The following is a 27,476-nucleotide window of genomic DNA, read 5'->3' on the forward strand; positions in this document are numbered from 1 at the left end:
ATTGTATGTGTAATTGAGGCTCATTTTCCGAAGACACACAAAATGACCAAAACTGCATGCATCACAATTTTACTTCTAAAAGCATATTAATTTTAACATTAATGTAAATGAAATTAGGACTTCAGCAATCTGCATATTACACATTTAATCATAAAAATTTTCTAAGTGAATCTAACAACAAAAGGTTTTGCTTATTTTCCCCGATACTCATTTGCTTCACTCCCATTTACAGTACTTAATTTGACTTTTTTAATATCCCATTGTATAAAAAGTTCATATTTTATGCTGAAATGAGCTTTACTCTGACACAAGTAGAAAATACGGCTCCAGTGGAACTCCTGCTATGTAGCTGGCCTAGAACCATTATAGCAATGACAGTACAGTTGCTGCTCTGGAGGGGTTAAGAGAAACATGTTAAGTAGCTCAGTTGGCTTGAGAAGTCCTCAAGAAAAATAGCAGCACCACAGCTGTTGGTGTCTGTTGGTTGGTCTTCAGCATGTTGGTAGTGAACAACAATCATCAGGCATTGAGTTTTTCTTAATTCTTCTTCCTCAAGCAGTGGCTGTGAAGGAGCTTTCAATACTTGCTGCAGAGCCCTGCCTTACGTGCACCTAAACGTGCAGCGGCTGTGACTGAATTGTAAAATGTAAATTTTGCTGTTTGAAGGTACAATGCATTCAGTGCTATCAGTTTGGCAGCAAAAAAGAAGAATTCCTATGGAAATTACGCTGACCAATCCATATTTTATAGTGGTGAACTTTGATATCAAGGATTTTGGTCTTATGACATCATTAATTTTAGGGTTAAAAGAGCTTATCTGCTAGGTAGATAGTGAGCAGAACTTTGGATAAGTGACTTCTGGCTGTGATTTTACTATACTAATTAACTGACAAGGAATTTTAATCTGAAAAGGTGGCATATGCTTCAGATCTGGAATTTCCTCCTCCTTCCACTCCCTCTTTGTATGAAGTACCTTCAAGGCATGTTGTAAAAAGCATCTATTTGATAAGGCTTCTGGGTAGGGCTGAGAATACTACCTGGAATGAAAAGGAATAAGATTTGCTCTTTTATCTGTCAGATACCGTAGAAATGTGTCCACTGTGTCAGGCTGCTGGTATACATTACAAGCACGCTATAAGGGTAATTGCTTTAGAGGCATCTCAGACACCTATGTTAAAATAACCAAGAGAAAATTCAAAATTTTATGGGATTATACAAAGGCTATTGAGGTATATGGTAGTCATTATGTGTTGCAGAGAATGCCTTACAGTATTATGGGTGAATTTAACCACCTGAACTTTAAAACTAGGGTTGAATTTAAATCTGAACTTGTCTACATGGTCTGTCTTAAAGTCAATATTTCTCCTTCTGAAATAACTCATTTTAGGCCGTATTCTGTCTTCAATCCCCATGAAACAGGAAGAAGGAATAACAATTGTCCTATGAACTACAGGATTTTTGTATGTAATACGCATTTTGCAGGATGAATGAGGGAAACCACCCCTCTTGATTTGTGTAGCTTAAAGAGACAGCCCTTTCCCCCTAAATGCCTGCTCTAAACTATGACAGCATTTCAGATTTCTGTCAAGGATCTAGGGAGTTTGACTGCCTCCTATTTCTGATGAAAGAATATAAATCTTAAAAGTTAATGAGAAGGAATTATCTGAAGAAGAGATTAGTACCCTGAAGGTGCTTGTTCTACTCATGGAAGTGATGAACAGTATGATTCCTGAAGCATGTCTGAAATACAGGTAAAGAAGGAATCAGTAAATATTTCAGTTGCTTCAAATCTATGTAACATTTTAATAAATAACTGCTTCTACAGTTTTTAAATTTTTTGATGGAGATCTCTTCAATTTATGTAGGGTCTCACAAAAGTGATTGCAATTACTTACAGGGAAGTAACACTTAACTTTTGAGAGTACTTCCAGCAATTTATCACCTTGAAACAAGGTGTTGAGACAGATGTTTCTGAGCAAGTAGAACAGAAGGAGTCCAAATAAGTTGGGGAAACATTACTATAAAAATAAGTTGAAGCTAGAGACTTTATCCTGCTGAAAGGGTTTTATTTACTGGAAAGATTTTACAATTCTACCTTGTAATCTCACATTGTAGATTTCCATAGCATAATTTAGCATTCAATTAAAATGCAATGAAGACAATCTTAAGACTGACTTTTAGTGCCTGCAGTTTCCTAAATCCCATGGGTACAAAAAACTTAAACTCTAATTTTCTTTTAATTATTTTTTTTTTTTTTGTACCAGGCTTCACTGTTACAGACTATTTTGTGACTGCTATTCTAAAGATAAGATTTCAATAATTCTGCCTTTGGAACAGACAAAGTAGAATTTTACTACAGGCTGTTGAGTTTGCAGATTTTGGGGTTTATGAATAAAATTCAGTAGAGTGCAAAGAATAATAATTGTCATGAGTTGTGTTGATAAGACTGAAAGGTGGGATGCCAGCCAGAGGGATGTGGACAGGCTGGAGACATGGGCTGAGGAGAATCTCATGAGGTTCAATAAGACAAAGTGCAAGGTCCTGTACCTAGGTCAGGGCAATCCTCAATATCGGTGCAGGCTGGGGAACAATGAAACTGGGAGCAGCCCTGAAGAAAAGGACCTGTGGGTACTGGTGGATCTGAAGCTGGACATGAGCCAGCAATGTGCACTTGCATCCCAGAAGGCAAACTGCATCCTGGGATGCATCAAAAGATGCAGATCAAGAGAGGTGATTCTGCCCCTCTGCTCTGGTGAGACCTCACCTGGAGTACTGTATCCAGCTATGGGACCACCAGCACGAGAGACAGGGACCTGCTGGAGTGGATCCAGAGGAGGCCTACCATGATGATCAGAGGGCTGGAGCACCTTTCCTATGAAGACAGGCTGAAAGAGTTGGGGCTTTTCTGCCTGGAGAAGAGAAAGCTCCGGGGATTGGTTGTAGCTGTGTTTCATATCTGAAGGGGACCTACAGGAAGGCTGGGGAGTCATTGTTTAGAAGGACTTATAGCGGCAGGAGGAAGGGCAATGTTTTTAAACTGAAGAAGGGAAGATTGAAGTTGGACATTAGGAAGTTCTTTACAATGAGGGGGAAAAAATACTAGAAGAGGTTGCCCGGGGATGTGGTTGAAGTCCCATTCCTGGAGACATTCAAAATCAGACTTAATGTGGCCTGGGACAGCCTGATCTAGTTGGAGGTGCCCCTGTTCACTGCAGGGAGGTTGGACAAAACGACCTTTGAAGGTCCCTTCCAACTCGATGCAATCTGTGAATCTGTATGTATTCATTCTGAAATAAACCTATGCTTTGTTAATTGATGCTAAACATACTTTAAAAAAATACATGCTTATTTGCACCTTTTTTTATATCCTGTAAGTAATTTTCATAAGCACTATCAAGTGATTGTAGTGCACTCTCTTATTTTTGGTAGATTGCATGAATCATTAAATCAGTCATCTCTAAATTGGTTCCTGACCAAAATAATGCTGACTTATAATAACAATGCATTCAAACATTACTTTGATAAGTTGCTTTGACTACCATTTGTTACTATGAATTACGTTTTGTTTGAATACTAAAATATTTTGGGTTTGGGTGCTGAATAATGCTCAAGAACTAGTAATAAAGTATCTTGCAGTATTTATATGCAAACAAGATGACCTAATAGAGTCAATATCAGAATCTTCCAGTGCATGAAAAAAAAAAATTCTTTGGGTTAAACTGCTAAAGGTCGAGCATGTTTACGTTATTTTCTGCCAGAAGTATCTGCATGCTGCTGTTGTCTCTTTGACAACAGTTTGAGTGATTTTTTTTTTTAATGTTGGTGTTGGTTTTGTGTTTGGTTGTTGTTTTAGTTTGAGTTTTTTTTTGGTGGGGGGAGGTGTTGTTTTTGTTTTCCTATAAGCATGGAATAGCATGAGAGATTTGAGAAACAAGGCTATCTGGGTGGACATCAGGTTGCTTGTCTTGTTCTCACAAATATCCTAGTTGTCTAAATGCAGCATTGAAAGGAACTCTTGTTATCCTCGAACATTTCAATGGCAACTTTTCAGAGCCCACTTTAGAACTTTCATCACCCCAGATTAAACAGCCACTCTCTCTTTTGGCACAGTTATGGTAACATTGATACTAGGATCTCAGTACAGAGGAAGAAGTCACCTGAGAATTCTGCTGTGGTCCACTCTTCCACCAGTTTACTGATGACCTTTTCTGTATCTGTTCCTTCAGAGTTCTTGGTTGCTCAGATCTTGTCAATTTTTTTCCTCAAGGAGTGCAACTAACCTAGCTAAAGACTAAACCTCAAAATGTGTTAATTAATTTCCTTAGACCACCATAGCTGCATCAACACTTTCATTTTAGAATACCAGCAATATTGATAGACTTGTCGTCTTTTGGCAAAAGTGAACCACTGCGTCATTGTATAAAAATCAGGCTAAGTGTCCCAGAATTTTTTTAATTATATTTTATCTTTGCACATTGTGTTTATTTCCTTTAGCAATTTGTTCTGTTTTCTACCTCCATCATAATAAAAATTCCCAGAATCTGACAGGTAACTCATCTGGTATAGAAATCTTGTATGTTGCATGTTTTTCTATCTATAATTGAAATGTGTTACCATGTCATGGTTACCTTCCTGTTGATATTATTTAAAAAGTAAATTCAGCTATTAGGGTCCCATGTGTAAACTTAGATCATCTCTATGTGGACTTGTGGTCTCCCCATAAAAAGAAGTCCAGTCTTTTGAAGTAGTATCTCTTTCTACTGGCAGTGTTCTCTACTGAGTATTGAATGCTCAAAATGGTATTTTAATGCTCAGTAGTTACAGCACTGTAAAGATTTATTGTCCTTCCATTTTAGTGAGTTTTGTATCCATTGATCATGGGGCTTTCCATATTTCACATATAGCTTTAATTTATTATAAGAAGGTTGCTATGGATTTCAAGGACTTTTTTCCAAAAAGAAAACTGGGTTATCATAAACAGCTGAGGAAAAAAAAATCCCACTTTGTTTCCTTTTCAGATCTACTCTCTTTTACTGCAAATTAAAAAAAAAAAAAAAGGCAATAGGAAACTTCTAGGAATTCTTCAGATAGTATCCAGCTGTCATAATCTTTTTATACTTCTGCACAGCTTATTTAAAATGAATCTCTTTTTTCACTCTTTTAAAAGGCTTTTTTATAAGTATTTGTAGCTATGACTACTTAGATTGCAGCAGTGCCCAAGATTATCTGTTCTTTTTAAACACAGGGGAAGACAGCTCTTCTCCAAAAAGAGAAGTCTGGGAAACAGAACTCCATAGTTTACTGCATTACTCTAGTTTCTAAATAGACAGAATTAGACTTGTCTTAAGTGTGCTCTCTAAATTGTATTTGACTTATAGGATGATTTAGTATGACCAAGAGGAAGGAGAGGGGAGGAGAAACTAGAAGAGGAACTTCTGGAAGACCTTCAATACCTCTCTATCTTATAACCCCCATATTTCAGATTTATCTTGTCACCTCAAGGCAGACTACAGGGTTTATAGATGTCTTAAACTGCATACTACATGAATTAACCTGAGAGTTGCTACCTTTTAAAACCCTATTGCAAGGTCTAATTTTTATATCATAGACAGATTCATCATATCCCACAGAAGGGGGGATTATGAACTTTCTTATTTTGTAGCTAGGATCAGGAAAATCAGTTGCAAATCAAAAAATCTCATGCAAGTACATTTTACACAGTGTTCTCTTCCCACACATTTTTGCAATTCCTCCTCCACACACATATGCAAACACATGCACACTTGCGTAGCCCTTTTCATCTTGACTTTTTTGGTGTTTTAAGGGGAAGATTTGTTAGCCTGTTGTGACGCAGACATTAAGATAACATAGTTCCACAGCTGAGACAGAGCCAGATTTTACTGCCCAGCCTTGGCATTTAAAGTTGAGGAGGAAAATTCGTCTCAGCCGAAATTAAATGTCAAAATGGCCAGAAATCCTTAAGGAGACAATGTCTAGCTCTTGAAAACAGAAGAGCATCCAAGCAAGAAATTTAATTCATGCAGAGATCTCATGCTATCAGCAGAGGGTGGAGTTTAAGCTGCAAAAGGAATAGAGAAGCTTAGTAACATTTTAATGCAGTAATAATACCAACAAATTGCTTGTTTCTCTGACCACAGAGCTGAGAACAGAGACCTCCCTTCTTGCAGTAGTGAGAGCTGCTGATTTTGAATCTATGGCATTTTAAGTTGATCTCTAAAATTAGTTCTGGAATTGATGCTGAAATGCCATGCTTGTGTGTGTTGTGACCTAAGTGTTTAGGTTCGTGTTTTAAAGCTGTATCCTCACCTGTGTCTGTCCCTGGTGCATGCATGTACCAGCTCTAAATGCAGTTACACTTTCAAGGGCATTTTTGTGCTGTCAGCACCAAGGAATGATACTTGCCTTTCTTCATTGTTGGATCACTTCTAGAGCATGTTAGCTCTCTTGCATATGCACAGGGACCTGCCCTTTTTTCTCTGCATACCAAGCTGAGAGACATAAGCTAAATCCAGCCTGCCAGGCATGTGTCCTGTGCACAGATTGAGACAATATATTCTGCCCTGCATGGTCAGAATGAGTTTCATGGTGATGTAGCTTCCAGAGCACAAGCCCTACGAGGAGTGGCTGAGGGAGCTGGGGTTGTTTAGCCTGGCGGAGGCTCAGGGGAGACCTTATTGCCATCTACAACTGCCTGAAGGGAAGCTGTAGCCAGGTGGGGGTTGATCTCTTCTCCCAGGCAGCCAGTGACAGAACGAGAGGACACAGTCTCACACTGTGCCAGGGGAGGTTTAGGCTGGATGTTAGGATGAAATTCTTCACAGAAAGAGTGATTGGCCATTGGAATGGGCTGTCCAGAGAGGTGGTGGAATCACCGTCCCTGGAAGTGTTTAAAATAAGACTGGATGAGCTACTTAGTGCCATGGTTTAGTTGATTAGATGGTGTTGTGTGATAGGTTGTACTTGATGATCTCAAAGGTCTTTTCCCACTTGGTTAATTCTGTGATTCTGTGTGATTTCCAGACTGTAGTTGTCTTTTGACCACTGGTCTAAGTGCAGCTGTGTAAGTGCCCAGTGAGAAGCGCAGCTGACACTGGCTCCAGCCAGCCTGTTTCTAAGTTGCTGCCCAGCATATGACAAGTCCTCACCATTCAGACAGATGAGAGAATGTGTATCAATGGTAATAAGTGAATAAATAAATGCAAATGAAAAATAGAAAGTCAGGAAGCATGTTGAGGAGCACAGCAACTAACTGATCCTGACATTTTCCCTCATTAACTTTTCAGTGCATGAATCTGAAATATTGTTACAGATTTCTAGGTTTTCACTACTTCTAACAGTGATCTTATTGTGAAATTCTCCTTCTCTGAAGACTTTCAAAACCCATCTGGATGCATTCCTGTGTGGACTACCTTATGTGATCCTGCTCTGCGGGGGGGGTTGGACTTGATAATCTCTTAAGGTCCCTTCCAAACTCTAATGTACTGTGATACTGTGATACTATCAAATCTGTTTTTCCGAATACTCAGTCAACTCTTTCTTGATTTCATTCTCGAGCACTATTATGTAAAATGATTAATTTGCTTCTTTTCCAATCAGTTAGATTTCTACTTTGGTAGAAATCTTGCTTTGGTAATTTTGAAGTTAACCATAGTCACTTGTTCCTTTAAACTTGAGAAGTGTTTATCTGACACATCAGCAGCAATCCAAACCAGAATTTTTTGAGTCATCATAAATGTAATAAAACATGATCACTCCCTTGCTGTGGGTTTGGAATTACAAGTCATCACTTCTGATCTGAAACATTGAAAATCTCATGTAAACATTTTGCCTCAACTACGTGGCTGTGGCAAGCTTGACGATAGACTGTTAGACTTTTTCTTAGAGGATTGTGCTGTCACTGTATCACACTTCATGCCCTGGGACTATGTACTGTGAAAACATTCATGGCGAGTAAGAGTGTCCCTGTCTGGTTCTTCATGAATGTGAATTCCAGCAGCAAATATACGAAAATATGAATTATTTATATACATATCTAGACCTCAAGAAGTGACAGCTGAAAATAGAGAGACCAATGAGGATGAAAACTATAAACTCCAATTCTTTTGTAATGTGCCTGATGTTATCTTCCCATTTTTCAAAATGTGAAGCCAGGAGACAGCTGAATGGCAGCATTTATAACTTTTCAGCACAAGAGATTTTGGCCTTTGTTTACTTCTCTGTAGAAAGTGATGTTTTTCACAAATGACTGCAGAGTGAGGCACATATCAAGAATATTGCGTGTTTCAGATAGCTTTGGTAGGAACAAGTAGCCTACAAATCGCTATCTAGGAAATGAAACATGGCACGTTGTCTTAAACTATCTCCCTTAACAATAGTTTTTGCAAATCTCCAACAGTAATGTCTGGTAGTCATATTGCAGAAAGACATTCAGTAGTGCATGTTCAGATACTTGAGGGTAAAAAGTAGTTAATTAGATATCAGAGTTTAGCAGGCTTCACAATGAAACATATTTATGAATAGAAGAGGTTGGCAGCTTTCTATTAAATTTTTGTTTGTAATTAGGAAGGAATTGGAAAGTAATTTTTTTCAAAATGTTTGGTTTTGTTTTTTAAGGAGTAAGCAGTCAGTTTGACTAGTTTGCTAAATGTATTCAGTCTCTTATTTCCTCTGTGGTTTAGCTCTAGTACCCAAATGTTCTGTTCCACTCATTTCAGACAGAGGATTTAAACAGTAGTTTCTCACCCGCTCATTTCTAGTCTCTACATGGCCAACTACATCAGAAATACCTGCTCCTGAGCTCCACTGTCTCTTCTAGCACATTGGCTCATTCTCACATCCCATCTCATAATGGTTTGTTTCTATGGGAATATTTGACCTCTGATATTTTCATTTGAACTCTTATTAATGAATCACAAAATTAATTGAAAGCATCCTAAATTTCATTGTGACTGCCATTTTCTAGATTAGTTGTATGGCTGAGGCTTCTGTATACAAAAGCTAACGACTGTGTATGAGCTAGATTGTTGTGAGTACTTATTGGCCTGAAGAATGAAATTGTTTCATTTCTCTGGTGTAGAATTATGCTTTCTTGTGTGGATGTCAAGCAGTCCTTGAAGATAGGAAGTTTTTAATGAAGATAGGAAGTAATCAAAAATGAAACACATTGGATTTAAATCATAAGTGTTCATGTTGTGTCAGCTGAATATGTTCTGAGCACCTAAAAGCTATTCATAAATAGTAATAGACCAACAATTAATGAGTATTTAATAGGCAGAACAGAATACTGTTTAGTAATTATGTGCTACATTGCATCCCAGGATCTCAAAAGCACCTTGTTAGTATAAATGAATGGAAGTTTCCATAGCTCTACTCTCTTTGAGATAGATAATTACTACCACAGGTTTCAAGAATGGTGTGCTTGAAGTTCATAGCTTGTCCAATATCAGACTAAGAAACAGACACAAACCTCTATTATTTAAATGAGGAAAACATTGAGGTACAGAGATACAGTAAATCAGCATTTGCATTCACCTGAGAAGAATTGCAAAACATGTTGTTTGGAGATGTAGGCATTAAACACAGTGTGTTGAAACCTCATACATACCTTGAAGGAGAGGTGACTTCAAGGGGCACATAACAGCAGCCCCCAATATACCTACGGGGAGGTTGTTGTTAAGGACAGAGCCAGTGTTGGCACAGTTATGCTTGGTAGGAGGACAAGAGACAATGAATTTAGGCTGAAACAAGGGAGGCTGAAGATGGATATGAGAAGACATTTCTTCCCCAAGCACATTCAAGCACATAGAACAAGTTGCCCTGAAAGGCTGTGCATTCTCAATCCTTGGAAGTTTTCGAGACCCATGTGGATCAAGCCCTTATGCAACCTCAGCTTACCCCCACAGCTGACCTTGGTTGAGCAGAAGGTTGAGGTTGCTTCTAACCTGATTATCCTATAACCCGACAGTACTACATCTGACAAATACAACAGATGCTCCATTAATATCTGGCAACTATACTAGCCTGTAGTTTAAGTCCTAAAACTACGATTTCCTACTCCTGTAAGTAGATTTAATGATCCCAGTAGTCACAGTGAGGTTGATGGCAAGAATAAGGCATAAAAGATCACTAGTCTGGAAAACACTTTTTTATTCAATGATTGGACGTGTCTTCCCTGAAAATACTCACATGGCAAGGAAATAATTTGAAAGGGAAAAATATCATTCTTTTGGTATCTGAAGTTTTAAATGATAGCTTCCTACCTTTACAAACAGGTTATTTCCCCTAATCACAATGTAAAAAGCCATAATTAACACCAGGAAAATGAATTTGCATTGTAATTGAAAGAGCTGTCATATAAAATGTGCAACAATAGAGGAAAAGCTATTTGCTTCTGATTATAGTAACCTTAGATACCAATAGGATGTAAATCAAAATGAAAAACTGGTCTTTGTTATAGTTGTTGCTATTATTGTCGTTCTTTTAAACCACATGATGTTCATCTGACAGAATGATTTAAATTTTTCAACAAAATTTCACCCTTTGCCCTTGCTACAGATTTGCAACCAATGTGATGCTGAGTTTCTACAGGGATTTGTTTATGTAGATATATCAGTATGTATTATGTATCATGTGTCAGTATCCCCTCTGTTTTTGGAGGTGGGCAAAAAATATATTTGCGTTACAGGGTTGTTTTTTACCTACAATATCAAAAATGTCTGGTAAAACAGAAGAGGATATTCAGCATTCACAAGTTAATTTAATTTGTATAAATGTAATTGAGCCACCAAGAAAGATTTCTATCTGTTAGGAATTTTCAAGAGAGCTTTCAGTAGAGGTCTTAGACAGCTTTGCATTGCTACCCTTCTTGGTAGCTAAACTTTTCTCTTTTGGGCACTACTCAAGTAATGGAAAATTGATGATTTAGAGTTACTTTCTCTGTTCAAGAATTGCATCCCATTAAGTCTCTTTCTCTCTCAGGCTATTTCATGTGAAATATGAGTTGTGTTTTATGAAGAATCATTTCTAATTCCAGAGCAGGTCAGACTGTAATTACAAGTTTAGTAGAGAGCTTTTCATTTAAAAATGAATATTCTTGCACATGGTATCTGAGAGCTGAGTCTAGAGGTTGAGCATATTTCTCTCAAGAGTTCTAGCGCATCATTGGCTACTCAGTGGTTGGACTCAGATGATCTTAAAGGTCTTTCCCACTCAAAATGATTCTATGATTCTGTGAATAACATGCATTGGTTTTTCCCTTTCCCTGAGAAAAACTGAACCCACAGAATGCCTTCTTAAAAATGAAACTTGCTTTCTTTCAAAATGACAATTTCAAATTCCTCTGTTAGGGATTATTTCCTAAAAAAAAAAAAAAAAAAATTCTAATAACATACAACCTAAATTCTCTGTATGATGTGATTTTGGCACATTCAGTTGCAAATTCTTGTCTTCAACGTGAACCAAATTCCTATACTATATCTGATTCTGCTTCATTTGCATAACACACCTGGAGTCCTCTGCATTTATTTGAACAGTAAGCCAGTATTCCTACTGAGTATTGGCAGACTGGATGTTACTTGTTTCACCCCACGTGTTTTATCAGAGGACTGCTTACCTACCTGATGTGAAAGTGTACCCTACTGAACAACAGCTGTTTTACTTTCAACACAAAGCAAAAAGTTCAGACTGTAGAAGGGCTGAATATTTGTAAAATGCATTAATAAACAATTTCTATGTTTCCAGACTTTAACTGTAATTATCTTAAACCAACAGCCCATTATTGATTGACATTTTTGTCAGTATCTTTGTGTGTTTTCAAAATGCATGATTTTTATGTTTTATTTTAAATCTGTTCTTTCAATTCATGGTATGTAGTTGGAATGCTTTCTAATATGCCTTTCTTTTATAAGCAAACTTAGCCTGCCAGGATCTGTGCCATTTCAAAATTCATGACATTTTTCAGCTATGTAAATAATATCAGATAATTTACCACTTATAGTTTCTGTTGAAAAATGTAGTGTTTTGCAATCCATCTCTGGATTTGAATATTTTAGTGAAATTGAGGTTCTGAATGGGTTGGGAAGAAAAAGGTTAAGAATCATTTAAAATTAGTTTTAATTGTGGTTTATTTTGCATTTGCAGTTCAATAGTGAGCATTATACCTTCATACAGCAATCTTATACTAAAGAGATTACTCTATGTGCGAAATGCCTCAGCATATTGTTAAATTTTAAATAAACTTTCTTTGTAATAACTGTTAGCCTCAGGAAAATATTTTCCATTTGTAGATATTTGGATGTTTTTGGTGTAAATGTCACTGTTCCATTTCAGCAATATTGCAGACTAATGTTGACTGGAGATTTCAAGTTAATTTTACCATGGAAAGTTTTTGATGCGTAAAAATAATGATAATATGAAAAAAAAATTCACTCAAGGTTGAACAACAGTTCATTGAAAAGGCTTGAAGTAGAACCCAGGTTGCCTGACCATTATTTCAGTGTGTTGCCCATTTTCCTCCATATCTTGCTTTCAGCATTTGATAGAGAATTCTGCTTAAAAATCAAATTAAAAATATGTGGTTCAACATTTAAAATACATGTGTGTTTTCTGAAGTCCTTACCAAGGGTCCTTTTTATTTGTTTTTATTTTGCTTTATTCTTTGCTTTGTTTCATATCTATTCAATTTTATTTATTCCATGTTTTCTTTTTGTTTTGTTTTTGTTTTTAGTTGTGTCTGGTAAGTTGAAATTTTATTGGCCATCTTCTAGTCATCGTATCACTGTGACGGGAACTTCTTCTCCCCTTCCCATCCATCCCTTTCCATCTCCTTCAACCAATCAGCTCCCATCTTTTCCTTGTTACTGACAAGACACATCGCACAGAATAAATTCTGCATGAAGTATGGGTAACTTAATGGCAAAGAGAAAGGTAATGGGTTGCTAACTTTCTGTCTGTTTTTACATGATGTAATAAGTCAAATCCTAATGCTGTATTTCTTCAGTGACTGCATTAGTTGAACTTCAACTTGTGCCACAAAAAATACTTTTGTTCTAAAGATCTCAAGGATAGAAATTGTTCTTTCCTTAAGTGGATTATTATTTCAGCATCTTTTACAGTATATTCATGCCATAGCACACGTATGTGACCTAAGGTGAGAAGGCAAACTGAAGTCTAAAGAAAGTCACTGAAAATTCTTCCATACAGTGAACACTGAATGGAATTTAACAATGTTTCACTTAATCCTGTTTTAGTTCTTCTGATAGTGAAGCTAATAAGATTTTTATTATTTACCTTAATGGCAATAGATTTAGAATAATGCTCATATGCAGAGTACACACATCTACTTATAATAGCCTATATTATACATATTTATAATAATATTTAAGAAACATTTAATAAATTTCACCATGGTTTCCTAAAAGATTGAATTTCCCCTCGCTTTTTTTTGTGTTCAGTAGTCCCCAGATGGTCATTTTCAGGTTCTAACATTCAGCTGTTTCTCTGGTGGTCAGAACTGTTTTGATCTCCTTAAAGCTGTACCAATTCTCAGAAATCTGAAACCTTATGAATCCTATGCACTAGCCCAGCATTCTATCACAGACTAGCACAGAACCAGCGAGACCTAAATTTAACTATATGCTAGATTTATTCTTATAATCCAACAGTATAATAAAGGTGCTTCACACTCATCTCCATTTTCCCCATCATGCCTTACAACCCTGTGGCAAACCCCCAACAGTTTTACCTTTTGTTCTAAATTAAACATCCTGTCATGTCATAGTCTTCCCACATCTTCGTCCAAGGTATTGATTAAATGGCTGTGAGATAAATGTTTGGAAATCCACTGATTACTGTAGGTCAACCTCACCTTCACTTTGAGTAGTTTCTCTTCAAAGGAAATCCTAGGAAACGTAACATTGCATCCAAATGTAAATAATAACACTTTGTGCTTTAGAAAATCCTCCAAAAGCGGGAGGTTTATAGGAAGAGTGTATTCTAATATGAACTTAATAGGGAGCAGAGACACAAGTCATGAGGAACTGATAGCTGAAAGTTAAGCAATTTTTTAGAATGGACAGTGAGTGTTACTGAATTCATTCTAGATGAAGCCACAATTACTTGATATTTATGAAACACTTTGAGTAATATGTTTAAATTATATGATTCACACTCTTTAAAGGAAGATCTTGTAAGTGTAGAAATGTTTCAAATAAAATTTTTTTAAAACAGCCAAAATATTAGAGCTCTTAAAACTAAAATTCAAAATATCCCCTTTGTTTTCAACCCAAAGCGAGAGAGCAAAATTAGGTTTGGACAGATGATAAGAATGAATTTGAAATGAATAAGGAAACAGACTTTCATTTAATGCACATTTTTCAAGTTAATAGCCAATGAAACAGGCTAATTTTTTTTTCTGTTAGCCCCATCAAGATATCTCATGCTGTAATCTATGCTGATATTTTAATTTTTTTTTTTTTTTTGTTATGTGACTGACATGATTTTTTGACATTCTATTTGCAACATATGAAGATGTTGTTAAAGTCTGTATAAATCAAACAGTTTGGACAGTGCTGGCGATATTTATAATATTAGTCTGAGCAGATGTTTCAAATTTACCTTCATTTGCATATATATTTTCTTTGAACATGTCTTTGCCTATGTAAATGAAGACATTTAGCTCTGCTGTTCCTTTAAATTCATACTTCTGTAATTGGACTGAAGATTTCAAATGTTTATGATTTGTTCAGTACTATTTCTGGGGCTTTTGACTTTAAATTTTTTTGAGACATTGACTACGTAAGTCACTTGCATAAGCAATTAAGGGCTTTTTCTCTCTTCAGCTTTCCTAACTCAAAGATTATGACTTTTATGCATCTAAGCCTTAACTGATAGTTTATTGCAGCCGATGACAGTGTGTAGCCTGTGTGTCAGCTGTTCCTCAAAGAGTTGTAGCCATACTCCTTCTCTAGAAACCAAATTGTAACAAATCTGTCCCTATTGGTAACTGTTGCTCTGTAGATTTTCTTATTAAGTCAGTAGAGCTTATGGAACACAGTCAGACTTTCACCTGGCAGGTCCAGCCACAGAAAAGTGATGCTGAAGCTGTGGCTGTTTAGAGACTGATGCATCTTTGTGCTGCTTCTCCGTATTAAAGCCACAAATATTCTGGATTACACTATTTAAATTCAGTAGCCAAAATGTGCTTTCAAATGGGCTAACTTTGGTATTCTGATGGTGTGATTGTTTTGTTTGTTTTTTCTTTGTTTTCTGTTTGCTTGGTATTTTCTTTTCAGAGCCTCCACAGTTTGTTGTAAAGCCTCGAGATCAAATAGCTGCACTTGGGAGAACAGTGACTTTCCAGTGTGAAGCAACTGGAAACCCTCAACCAGCCATCTTTTGGCGGAGAGAGGGAAGTCAGGTAAAACAAACTTTCTGTCCCTTCTTCTTCCTGGCAGGTTCATGATGTCACATGCTAGAAAATTATTTTAATTGTTGTTTTGAAGATGTGGAAAACAGATCTAGAGCTTGGAGATGGTGGATATTTCTTCTCTCCTAAGCTACATGCTAGGTGATGTCAGCCTTACTGAAATATGTGTCTGGATTTTGCTCAGTCTCCTGTATATAAAAAGAAATATCTGAAACAATTAGAAACATTCCACATTTCACTACTATGAAACTCATTCACCTAATAGGGGGAAGACTAATGCTTAAGTTTGTTTGAATTCCCAAGCACTCTCAAATTTTCAGAAAGTTTGATGCAGCTACTAGTTTGCCCTGTGTTTGTGTGTTTCTGCCAAACTGCAGGGTTTGCTGTACTAATCTCCAGCACTGCATGGGGAGGACTTTAGTTTGGGGATAAGGAGATCTACTTTTCCACTCAGTCAGTTGGCTGACAGTTCATACCTGAATAGGTCACTTTTTCTCCCAACTTCCTTATTTGAATAGGAGGGCTTCTTTGAAAGCCAGGGGGTGAAACACAATATAGTACAGCAAGAGAATCACAGTTTTCTTTCAGAGTCATCTTTTGAAGGAAAGATGTGACACAAAGTATTCTTTATTGAAAGATAAGAAGGAACATGGGATTCTAGTTTTCTTGTGAATGAATGGTGAAATAGCATGTGACAGGGTTCTTTGTGTTATAAAACAATGGGTCAGGGAAATTGAGAACTCTTAGAGATCAGCTTCTTGACTCCATTTGCAACATTTCTGTCAAAATACCTAAGTACAATTAGGTTGTTAACCAAGTTTAGAATATAATCTTCACTGCTATAAATATACTGGTATACTATGTTTATATTTTCATATGCCCTGGATTTTTTTGAACTGTTTTATTTTTGCCAAGTGTTTTGGAGTGCATTATTTTTCTGGCTCATTTTTGACTCTGCAAAGTGGTGACTACTTGTGAACATTAAGGGAACTGGAGGAGGAGGTCAGTGAATAGAGTTTGCTAATACTGAAGGAGAGAATATTGTGTCCCATTCTTCTGGATGATTTTTGGAAATGCAAAATACTGCTAGGCTAGAAAGATATGTAAAAAATAGCCTTTGTGATGTTAAAGCATTCTCATTCACAAGTTATTCAGCCAGAGGCAGAAATTCAGAATCAACATTTAGTATATATGACTTTATTTTCATTGCCATTATGATTTTTAAACCACTGTTTGTAAATACTTATGTACTTCATATCAAAACTATGTAAGTGGTAACTGGCATAGGATTTAATTCAGTAAGACTTGTTATAGAACACAAACACTATGATTAGAGAGAGCTAAGCAGCATTTCTTTTTAAAAAACTGCTCCGTTCTCAGAAATACAAAAGTTAAAATACAAATAACCAATAACTGCATTTAAATTAAATGAATAGAATGCCCTGGAGTAAGTACTATAAAATGATGTTAAAGCAAATTACTTAGGTTCACCACAATTGCTTCCACTATTATGGTATCTGTATGTATCACATCTTCTCTAGTGCTCATTAAACTTTGTGTAAAACCCAGCATTGACCACAGAGAATATTAGAGCAATCCTGAAACACTTGCACAATTATACGCACATACACATTGTGATATAGACATACTTAAAATGTTGAGAGCAGGCTGTTTTATCAGTAATGTGAAAAGATTAATTTGTTTAGATATATTAAAGTTAAGATCATTGATGTTTGAATTTATTTAACCCTTTTCCCCCACTTTCTTTCCTATACATCTTGTAGAATCTACTTTTCTCATACCAGCCCCCTCAGTCATCCAGCCGATTTTCAGTTTCCCAAACAGGAGACCTCACTATCACTAATGTCCAGAGATCTGATGTTGGGTACTATATCTGCCAGACTTTAAATGTTGCAGGAAGCATCATTACAAAAGCCTACTTGGAAGTTACTGATGGTAATGATACCTTTGTTTTATCATTTACAAGGTTTTTATTTTCATTTGAAGATAGCAGTGGGATGATACGACACCACTTTGAAATCTGCTTTGCATAAATGTGGGTTACATGTCTTTGAACATAAGCCCCTTGTCTTGGCCATCTCTGTCAGGGTTTTAAAATTTTGGCTATTGTGTAAAACTGTATTTCCATTTTACATTTAGCAAATGTACTTCAGTTTATGTATTTTTGTCTCATCTATTAATTAATCTGGCTTTTTTTATCTTTCCCCACTAGATTCAGTTTACTTTCAGATTGCTTACTGCCTAGTTCTTCACTGCTGTTACTTTGTGTCTGTTTAGCATCCCCATTTCTCTGGGTTTTTTTTTCCGATTTTTTGGTATAGCAAGGAAACAACCTCAACCTGTATATAAGTCAGCAGAATAACATACAAATGAATATTAATATACATTCCTTTTTAGGAGCAGTTAGGGAAAAAAATAAGATGAAAAAGCTACAGGAAGCATGACTGCAAGCAGTAATACATGCTGGTGAAAGGCCAATTTACCAGTTATTGGAAAGACTTTGTATTTTTAATAGTCAGGAAAAATAATCAGTTTAGCACTTATGGAAAAAGTTAATTGTAGTCTGTGGAGAGACTTTGAGGGGAGGGAATGTGTTGTCTGAGGAAACTTCAAAGTATGGGCTTTTGCCCTATAGAAAACATAGAAATAATGCAGACTAGGAACATGCAATCTAGAGAATGAAATTGTTTATTTACACCCAACGGATTGGGATTGTTTGGAAGAATAGGACTGCTTTCTTCCTGGTTTCTCAGAAGTGGTAATTGACATCTCTTTATACGGTTTTCACTGGGGAGAAGGTGAGGTGAAAAAAAAAATTATGGGGGGGAGGAACCCAAACGAACGATATAATTGAGAGTTTTTCTGTTAATGACCTGTGTCATCTGAACCTTGGAAAAATCAAATCCATTGAAATATATTTCCTTTACTATGACTTTGTGTTCTGGATTGATCTGATGGGCATTTGTTTTGTACAATGTCTTAGGACAGAATTTTTTTTGGTGCATTTATGTAAGTGAAGGCAGGATATGGAGAATGATACCCCTGTATTCCTAGAGGTAATAGAAGTTGCCATCAACTTCAGTGGCACTTAGATTAGCCATGCATTTCAGTGGCATTAGATTTCTCATGTAAGTGCACAGATTGGTCAGCCTGCTACTACTGACACTTGCAAAGCTCTTTACAAACCTGCCAAAGTCAAGTACAAACTGTAAGTGAGCTTATTATGATTGTCTCTGCAGAGGATGGTACTAATGGCCTCACAGTGCATTGCAGTGGATTGCAACAGGTTAGGACAAGCAAAGGATAAATTATGCAGCTGAGAACACAGACTGTCATTTGAACATGCAAATAAAGTTGGGAGAGTTGGAATTTAGCCAAAACCAGCAGTACTAACACCCTGTCTGTTGCTATGAAAAGTAATTTAGAGATATCTGAAGTTCACAAATTACAAGAACTTCAGGTTTGTATTTCAGCTGCCAAGCCAGTTTTTAAGACCTCCATGGCACTGATGAAAAGATTTGTGTCATTTAAAGTTTTGTCTATATTCAGATCATCAGTCCATGTCATGTTGGGTGGTATGGGGGGTCACTGAAACACAGTAAGATAGCTTTTGCCTCTTTTTTTCTTGATTATCCATTAGATAATGGAAGAAAGAATCATGTAGACAATCATTCTTTTTTTTTCTGTGAATATTGAGACTGCTTTTTACCCTTCTATGCACTGTGATCAAATAATCAATCAATAATACTTAATTTCCATTGTGTGAAAAATGCATTAATATGGATGCACACCATGGGATTCTTTGTGACCTTGAATTCCTATTGACAGATTGAGTCATCAAGGAATTAACAGGTAGAAATTACTAGAAAAATATTTGTTAGTTAAAAACTTTTAATATGGTCCTACTCATTAGCTTTCTTTTTATCCCACTGCGAGGTATCTCCCAGTTAGGAAACCACACCAAGATGGTTCATGGCACATGATAAAAAAATTTAAAGTACATATTTGGCAGGTTATTGCTTGCTTGCTATGTTTGAATACTACTACATGGTAGAAGATGAACAAGGTGAAATCTGTGCCTTGACAAAGAATTTAGGAAGCCTTTTCTCGTTCCTTTATTATTTTATAAAAACATTGGAATTGGGGAATGCCTAGCAGATACCGCTATGTAATATGTAATACTTCTTTATTCTCTGAAAATAATGCATTGTGTATCATTTTAAAATTCTGTAGTTGTGCATCATTGTAATGCACCCTGCCCTGAATAATGCATACCTCCCACTTTATTTACTTATTTAATTGTCTTTAGTTTCTTTCAAAGCCTCAGGCAACTGCTGTTGCTGAAATGATTAGAAGATTGCTTCCACTTGCAGAAATCTCTTTCCTGTTGTTTCTTCTGTCAGTGATTGCAGACCGTCCACCCCCTGTCATTCGACAGGGCCCTGTGAATCAGACTGTAGCTGTAGATGGTACTTTAGCACTGAATTGCATGGCTACAGGCACTTTAATGCCCACTATCCTCTGGAAAAAGGATGGCATCCTCATTTCTACCCAGGACTCTCGCATCAAGCAGTTGGAGACAGGAGCATTACAGATCCGATATGCCAAGGTAGCTTGAACTGTCAAGCAGACTTTCCTTTTGTTTCACTTTGTTTTTTTTCACCTCTGGGCACTTTTGTTTTGGTAAATCCTGCGTTCAGAATTCATGAAATGTTAAATAAATGTATCAAAATATTTGGTACTTCATCCTTTCACTTTGTTCATTCTTTATGCTTAACACTGTGGCTTATTCTGCCTAGGTCACATAATTTCAGATTTCATAAGGAAAAATACTTTTAAGAGGTAGTAATTAAAGTATTTAGAACATGAATGGGAAGAAAAAACATGGTATTTCAGTAGGCTGAGTCCTTAAATTATTTAGGTTTTAATACTTATAGATTAAAAGGTTCTAATTATTTCAAATGTTCATAAAGAAAACCTTTGTTTAGCACACTGCAGTAATAGAGCCATGTACACAGATTTTTCAAGACACTTTTTAAAGTTGCAACATATTTACTAAACAGTGCAAACCTACATTAAAATGGTTAATCACCTGTCAAATTACTGGCTTCCATATGGTCAGTATAGCTACTCATGTCTTGCACACAGTAAGATCTTTTAAAATGTTGCTAAGTTTTAACATGATAACTATTACCTTCTATCTTTTCTGTGGTTTGAAATGGAGCAATTTTTTATTTTTTTTTTAAAGTTAGACTGAATACATCACTTTATGATGTTCCCCTAGAGTTGCCCTGTTGCCAATTACAAGTTACAGTGGCTTAACGTTTGAACCTCTGATTTTCAGGCATTTCTGTTCAGCTCATCTGCTGAGGCTGGGACCTTAGGAGGATAGCATTTCTTTCTAGGAAAAAAAAAAAAGGAACTCTTTTGAAATGTGATTAAGACACATATGGACAAATGATCCAACATTCAGAACTGGATGAGAATAGCATATGGAGGTTTCTTTTTGGGTTTGCTATAGAGTTAAAATTATACTAATAACAGAGAACCCTTTATGTGCAAGTCCCTGTGCAATGTTTAAGCTTTTAAGGATGACATGCTCTCCAGTGCTGCAGTGCAGGCAAATCCCCAGACATTATTTAGGCAGAAGGCTGACAATTGCATGGGGACCTGTCATCTGATTTCCTTCCCAATTTATTTGTTAGAAACTCTAGAGAGTAAGGAATAAATGCTATAAGAATTGGCCTTCAATTTGTTCATTACAGAATAGGTAGCATTAAATTAGAATCTGCAGCTTTTCCAGATCTTGAACAAATGCTCAGAAATAAGTATCCATTTTCGTTTTGCAGCACACAAAATCGTAACTTCTAATGGAAAAAGTTGCTGGTTCAAAGTTTTTGCAGCCTAATACATTTATCCATATTCATGGGGGAACACAGAGAGCTGTAATTACTTTTCTAGCCCATTGAGTGCCTGATTGTTTCAAATATTTATTCTTTTCTTTTCCTACTCAGCTGGGTGACACTGGTCGCTACACCTGCATTGCTTCAACCCCAAGTGGAGAAGCTACATGGAGTGCATACATAGAGGTCCAAGGTAAACCAGTTAGGGTTTCTCTGCAGGAACAAAATACAGAAAGGAAAATTAGTAATTGAAATGAAGAAGTTATCTGACGCTGTCACAAATTTTCAGTGCAGATGTGAATAGCATTTAGCTTACAGCTGCTTTCTGTCTATACTCAGTGTTTCTCTCTTCTTTTGTTAGAGTTTGGAGTCCCAGTGCAGCCACCGAGACCCACTGACCCAAACTTGATTCCTAGTGCTCCTTCAAAACCTGAGGTTACAGATGTCAGCAGAAATACAGTAACGTTGTCATGGCAACCTAATTTGAATTCAGGTGCAACACCAACTTCTTACATAATTGAGGCCTTCAGGTATGAGTCTCATGTGATGTTGCTCTGCTTGTGCTTATATATCACATGTTGTTAAAGAAGCACATGTTAACCTGCTGGTGTGTGTGTTTTATCCTTAGCCATGCGTCTGGTAGCAGCTGGCAAACTGTAGCTGAAAATGTGAAAACAGAGAGCTATGCAGTTAAAGGGCTAAAACCTAATGCAATTTATCTATTCCTCGTGAGGGCAGCTAATGCATATGGACTAAGTGACCCAAGCCAAATATCTGATCCAGTGAAAACTCAAGGTAAGCTTTTGATACTGAACATTTTAGGTGTCCACAGTGGATGTTACAAGTCGACTGAGCATGCCAGCTGCCGGAATTCTGGTAGATTTCAACTGTCTGCCTATCCTGCTTAGACAACATATTGCATTGCCAAAGGGAACTCTCATATCTCTTATTCGAAGATCATTGCATCTTGCAGAATATCCTGTTAGCAACAAAAGTAGTATCTAATTTTTGAAGTTACCGTGCAAATCCTCAAATCCCATGGAAATGTTGTTATTATGTCCAGTGAACCAAATGAGGCTTAAGAATGAGACAAACAGTACATAATCTAAATTGTTTTCTGCTCTTCTGTGTAGGAGAGAAGTTTAAAATCTGAAGGAATTTGGCATCAGTGAGCCAGTAAAGAAGAGGTTTTGGCAAGAGTATTAGAAGTATTTCAACTATACAACTATCAAAATTAAAACAGTAGGGAAGACAGACAGTGTTTACAGATAGCCAAGTGGAAGAAAAGGCTGCACAGTAGTGGTTGTAGTCATCCACAGACTCCAGCTATGACTGAAGTCCAGCTGTAGACTGAATCTGGCTAGTAATATTTAGAGTAACTTTGTGTTCACTGTAGAAAATGCAGCCTGCATTTTACCAGTAGAAATACTTAAATTCTTAAGAAGGGTAAAACTGGACATACTCTATCAAACTAAAAGCTCCATACATCACTACTTCTTCTTGTCCTATTTACTAGAGAAATTGACCCACTGGCTTATGAAGAGTGCCCATGTTGTATGCTTGTTTCTTTGTTTGCATTATTAAGTACCTGTTTGTTTTTGAAAGGAAGTTCCTTAAAGGAAACAGAACATTTTCCTTTGGTGATTTCTTATTTTTTCTGAAGTTGGTCTGAGGGCAAGTCTTTTTCATCTCCCCTGGGAAGTTAACATTTTCACATTATTGTCCTTTGTTATTACACATTTCTTCTATTGGGTGGCAATTTCAGTTGATATATATAGGCAGCAGAATCATGGCAACATGGAAAACAAGGATTGCACAGGCTCCTAAGTCTGTCAGCAAGGAGAGATCTAGTAACCTTTTAGTGTTTTCTGTATTCCTGGGAGTAAGAAGCTGTGTTATTATGCAGTCAGTCTGCAGTGTTCAGCATGAGTCTGTTTTTCATGCAGCATGGGTTCATTCCTGGAGATAAGATGAAGTATTGGTTCTAAAGGTCCCAAATGAACTGATCACTGACCTGACTCTGATAAGTGGTGAATGAGCCAGTGTTCTGTTCACTAAACAGAACTGAATGGTTTGTAATGGCTTGGAAAAGCTTTGCTGTCCTCCGGGTGTGTAGTATAGTAGAAGACCAGAGAACTACACGAAGCCTGAGTGAAAATAACAATCAATGGATACAATTTTCATCAACAGTTCTTTAAAGCAGTTCTAGTCTTCTTCCAATATCATTTTGTGGTCTAGCTAGGTTCAGAAATTTCCCAGTTCACTTTTGTCTAGAGGATGGTATAATCTTGTCCTAAATTCATATCCAGACCAGGAACCTAACCTACCTTCATCTTTACACTTTACCAATATTAACAATAACATACTCCTATCTTGGAATACTCCATATTTCCCTGTCTTGAAGTTTAAACCTGAAGCAAGAAAACACAGGTGTTTTTGTAAAGCATGGATCTGCATATGGCCGAGCCTATTGCTAGTTTGATTCATATTATTGATGACTCATCTTTTACAGCTAGCAAAGATAGAACTAATTACTCCACTGACTTTTCTGTTACATTCTAAGCAGGGTGATATTTAGGCAACTCTCCAAAGAGAAACTTCTATCTTTAATGCTTTTGAAATCTGGAGGGAGGCAAATTCTCTGATAAATGGACTGTTTGGCAGAACATACTACATGTGGATACAGCAGTGACTTGGTGGAGGGTTTTTAGTTTTTGTTATTTTGTTGTTAGCAGTGTTCCTTGATAAGAAATCCAGATTTGTCACCACTGACACCATGCTAACCTCAGTTTGCTTCTTTAACTTTGAAGAGATCCCATCTTCTTGTGAATATGTTGAGGAAAGTGTATGATAAAATTTCAAAGTGGCATAGGCTTTGTATTTCCAAGTGAGAGCTGTATCTCTGGACAGAAACTTGTCCTCATGCCCTGTCCTTATGTGGTGTTAAAGTGGTTTTAATATTATTTAGGTAAGACCAAAAGCTTGTAAACTGAGTATGTCACCACCATGCAAAAAGCGTGCTTTACAACTGTTGTACTTGCATTTGATAAGCGTCTTCTGTGTCAACACCAACTGCACTATCCAGACCTCCACTTTCAAGATAGTGTATACACTACAATGACTTATTGTAGTAGTGGTAGATAAATGTATACACAATTTCTCTGTACTTTCGCTTTGCTATTTCTTGTAAGCAAACAGCTATAGGAATTCCCAAGGCTTTCAGAGAGCAGAACCCTTGAACATTTCCTGATCTTGCTTCATCGGTAGAAGATGTCAGGCAGGAGAGTAGTAAGCTGGAGCAAAGTTTGTGTAATAATGCATTACTCTGTATCTGGAAGATTAGTGAAAAAGAACACCTTACTATATATAGTTTTCATTAATTTCCCATTCTGTGATGTTTAGCCATAGTCAGCATGGTATTTGTTTAAAATTAAGTGATCAAAGGGAGATACATGAAATCAATACAGAAACTACGTTTTTCTGTTAGGCACCTTGTTAGCAATTGCCTTATAAATTTGAAACCTGACAGTCATTCCTTTTTGGTTTTCAAGAGCTCTGCATGCAGAAAATGTTTCCATTTTACTATTGCGTATTTTAAGAGGAATTTATCCCCCCCCCCCATATGTATGAAAAATTATTTTACCTGTAAGAGAGACCAAATGTCAGAAGAGCCAGACAGCACTCAGATGCTTTCTCCCTCCTATTTACAGAAGTCACTGGCCATCAGAGAAGCTGCATCTATATGATTGATTTATTTTTCCTCAGTCATTACATTTATTTTGTAATTAAAAACAATATGCTTGCTCATAACTTTATCTGAAGTTACAGTTTCTGCTTTTGCCTTTCTTTATAGGTTTCTTAGTCTCTTGGAATTTTCAGTGGGCAATATCACATTTCCTCCTCCCAGTGGGAAATAATAATAATACATGCTGTTGTAGTCATTTACCAAAGACATCCCTGAGTGTGTTTTTTCTTGTTATACAGCATTTGCCTCCCGTTTCTCTGTCAAAGAAGTGTTGATTTGGTACTATATAAGCATTGGTGATTTTCTCAGGAAAACACTTCACATCTTTTTATCCTTACCTAATTGAAATGTACTTAGGGTAAACCTTATTGGTGATAGCATCATGTACTTTAGGATATATTAATTTGTATTTACTTATATTTATTTTAACAATCATATATATACTTGTGAGAATGGAATCTTAAATCATTACAGATGTTCCACCAACAAGTCAAGGTGTGGATCACAAGCAGGTCCAAAGAGAGCTAGGTGATGTGGTGCTACATCTGCACAACCCTACTATCCTTTCTTCCTCCTCAATTGAAGTTCATTGGACTGTAAGTATAAATCTGTATCACAGAAGTGGTTATGTACATATCCCTGAATCATACTGTTTGACTGCAGTGGAGTCATAGATTAAGAAGTGTGTAGTTTGTATGTTTGCAGATGTTTTTCTCTTGAATGAGTGTTACTTGCACTTTGCTTTCCTACTTCATTAAGTTTTGTCCTGTTTTCACCGTTTTATGTCTCCATAGAGAGTGCTGTTTACAATATGTTAAGAATTTCAGAGTCCTCCTCCAGAAGCAGAAGGGCTAATCAAAGCCTTCTTAAGTCACTTAATTTAAAACTTTTGCACTGCTTTCAGTAGAAAGTGTATCAGAACCTTAATGAGGTAAAACAGGCGCTTCCCTGTCTGTCAGTCACCAGTGGAGAGAAATAATGTGTGATTCTGCTTGAAAGTGCTACCTCCGACCTGCATACCTACTGCAAACACACACAAAGCCGTACAGCCTCATAGGAACCTACCTTTTCCCACGGTGCCATGAGCAGATGTAGTACAGGCAGAAGAGATAGAAAGGGCAAATGGTTTTCAGATGTTGCATTGATGTTGCTCTGGCAAGAGGAAGCAGGAAGTTGGCCATGTGTAGAATACAGCAGAGGAAATGTGAGAGTGAGGAAACAATACTGTGGGAGTCATGAAGCAAGGGAAATAGGAACATACATGAAAAAAGATTCAACTAGGTTTACAAGGCTGAGGCCTCAGTGAGAGGATTTAGAAATGGCTTACTGTGGGAGGTATTTGGCAATCAAGAGATAGAAATGAGGGGAAAGAACCACATGGGAAGTTGCAAGTACCAAGCAGTGACATAAGAAAATGTAATTCAAAGAAGACCAGCTTTAAAATAGAGTGCAGAATGAACAAAAAATCACAGATAATTATACCAGGTGCAGGTACAAAGCTCTGAGGTCTTTTTAGGACTTCCATATGAATATGGCAATATATTGGCAGAGACAGTGTGGGAGAGCACAGGGTATAAACAAGGACATTTTTAACAGGCACAAAAGCTGTTTTGACTTTGTACAAGAGCCATAGCCTATTGGAGTTCTGATCCACAACCAGGGCTCCTAGGTGCTGCAAGAATACAAATACCTGCTGTGTGCACCGTAATTAGACTGTCACCTGCAGTACAACCACTTGCAGCAGGATGTCTCCTGTTTTAGTTAATAATGTTAAAACATCTTTGAGGTTCTTAGCACAACTTTGTTTGACCTTTACTTACAAGAACAACCTTTTCCAGACAGGCAGTTTTTTTGTCAGTCTCTTGGGTGGCCTGTGGCTTCTCTGCAATTTCAAAAATAAGCATTACCTCAGTTTCAGCTAACACACACACACATTCTTTACATGATTATTCAAAATTTAATGTGTTGCTTTTTTGAGTAAAATTGCAAGCAAATGGTTTAATTATATAACTGTATGAGATTTATAAAATCTCCTGCACTTTTGGAAAAAAAAATTGCTGTTGTTACTGGACTTTTGTATTCATCAGAAATTGAAACTGGTAGTTAAAAAGATAGTGAAAGCTTCACAAGAGATCACTTCTGTAAGATAGCTTTCTTTTTCACATACAGCCAAACACATTGAGTCCCACTCTCATTTACACCAAGAGCTCTTTCTCCATACACGTGATTTAAAATTGCTTTAATCTAAAAAGCACTCAGGATCCCTCACTATCATTTTGATCTGCTTATCCAAGTCTCATCTCTATTACCATTTCAGAGCCCTTTCAAAACAGCCCTTTAGCTCCATCAGAGTAGCATCCCA

General features: G+C 36.8%; 1 protein-coding gene across 1 annotated transcript in view; it reads left to right on the forward strand.

Annotated features, from left to right (window-relative positions):
* The window catches only part of ROBO1 (roundabout guidance receptor 1), a 540,195-nt gene that overhangs the window by 463,153 nt on the left and 49,566 nt on the right, over positions 1 to 27,476 (forward strand). The window contains exons 8-15 of the mRNA XM_054392605.1: positions 12,746 to 12,754; positions 15,312 to 15,436; positions 17,230 to 17,401; positions 19,870 to 20,075; positions 21,481 to 21,562; positions 21,731 to 21,899; positions 21,998 to 22,164; positions 25,589 to 25,710. Coding sequence (XP_054248580.1) covers positions 12,746 to 12,754; positions 15,312 to 15,436; positions 17,230 to 17,401; positions 19,870 to 20,075; positions 21,481 to 21,562; positions 21,731 to 21,899; positions 21,998 to 22,164; positions 25,589 to 25,710 — 1,052 coding nt within the window. The remainder of the gene's footprint in view (positions 1 to 12,745; positions 12,755 to 15,311; positions 15,437 to 17,229; positions 17,402 to 19,869; positions 20,076 to 21,480; positions 21,563 to 21,730; positions 21,900 to 21,997; positions 22,165 to 25,588; positions 25,711 to 27,476) is intronic.

Source organism: Indicator indicator, chromosome 1 (genome assembly GCF_027791375.1).
Source record: "Indicator indicator isolate 239-I01 chromosome 1, UM_Iind_1.1, whole genome shotgun sequence".
Taxonomy (NCBI): domain Eukaryota; kingdom Metazoa; phylum Chordata; class Aves; order Piciformes; family Indicatoridae; genus Indicator; species Indicator indicator.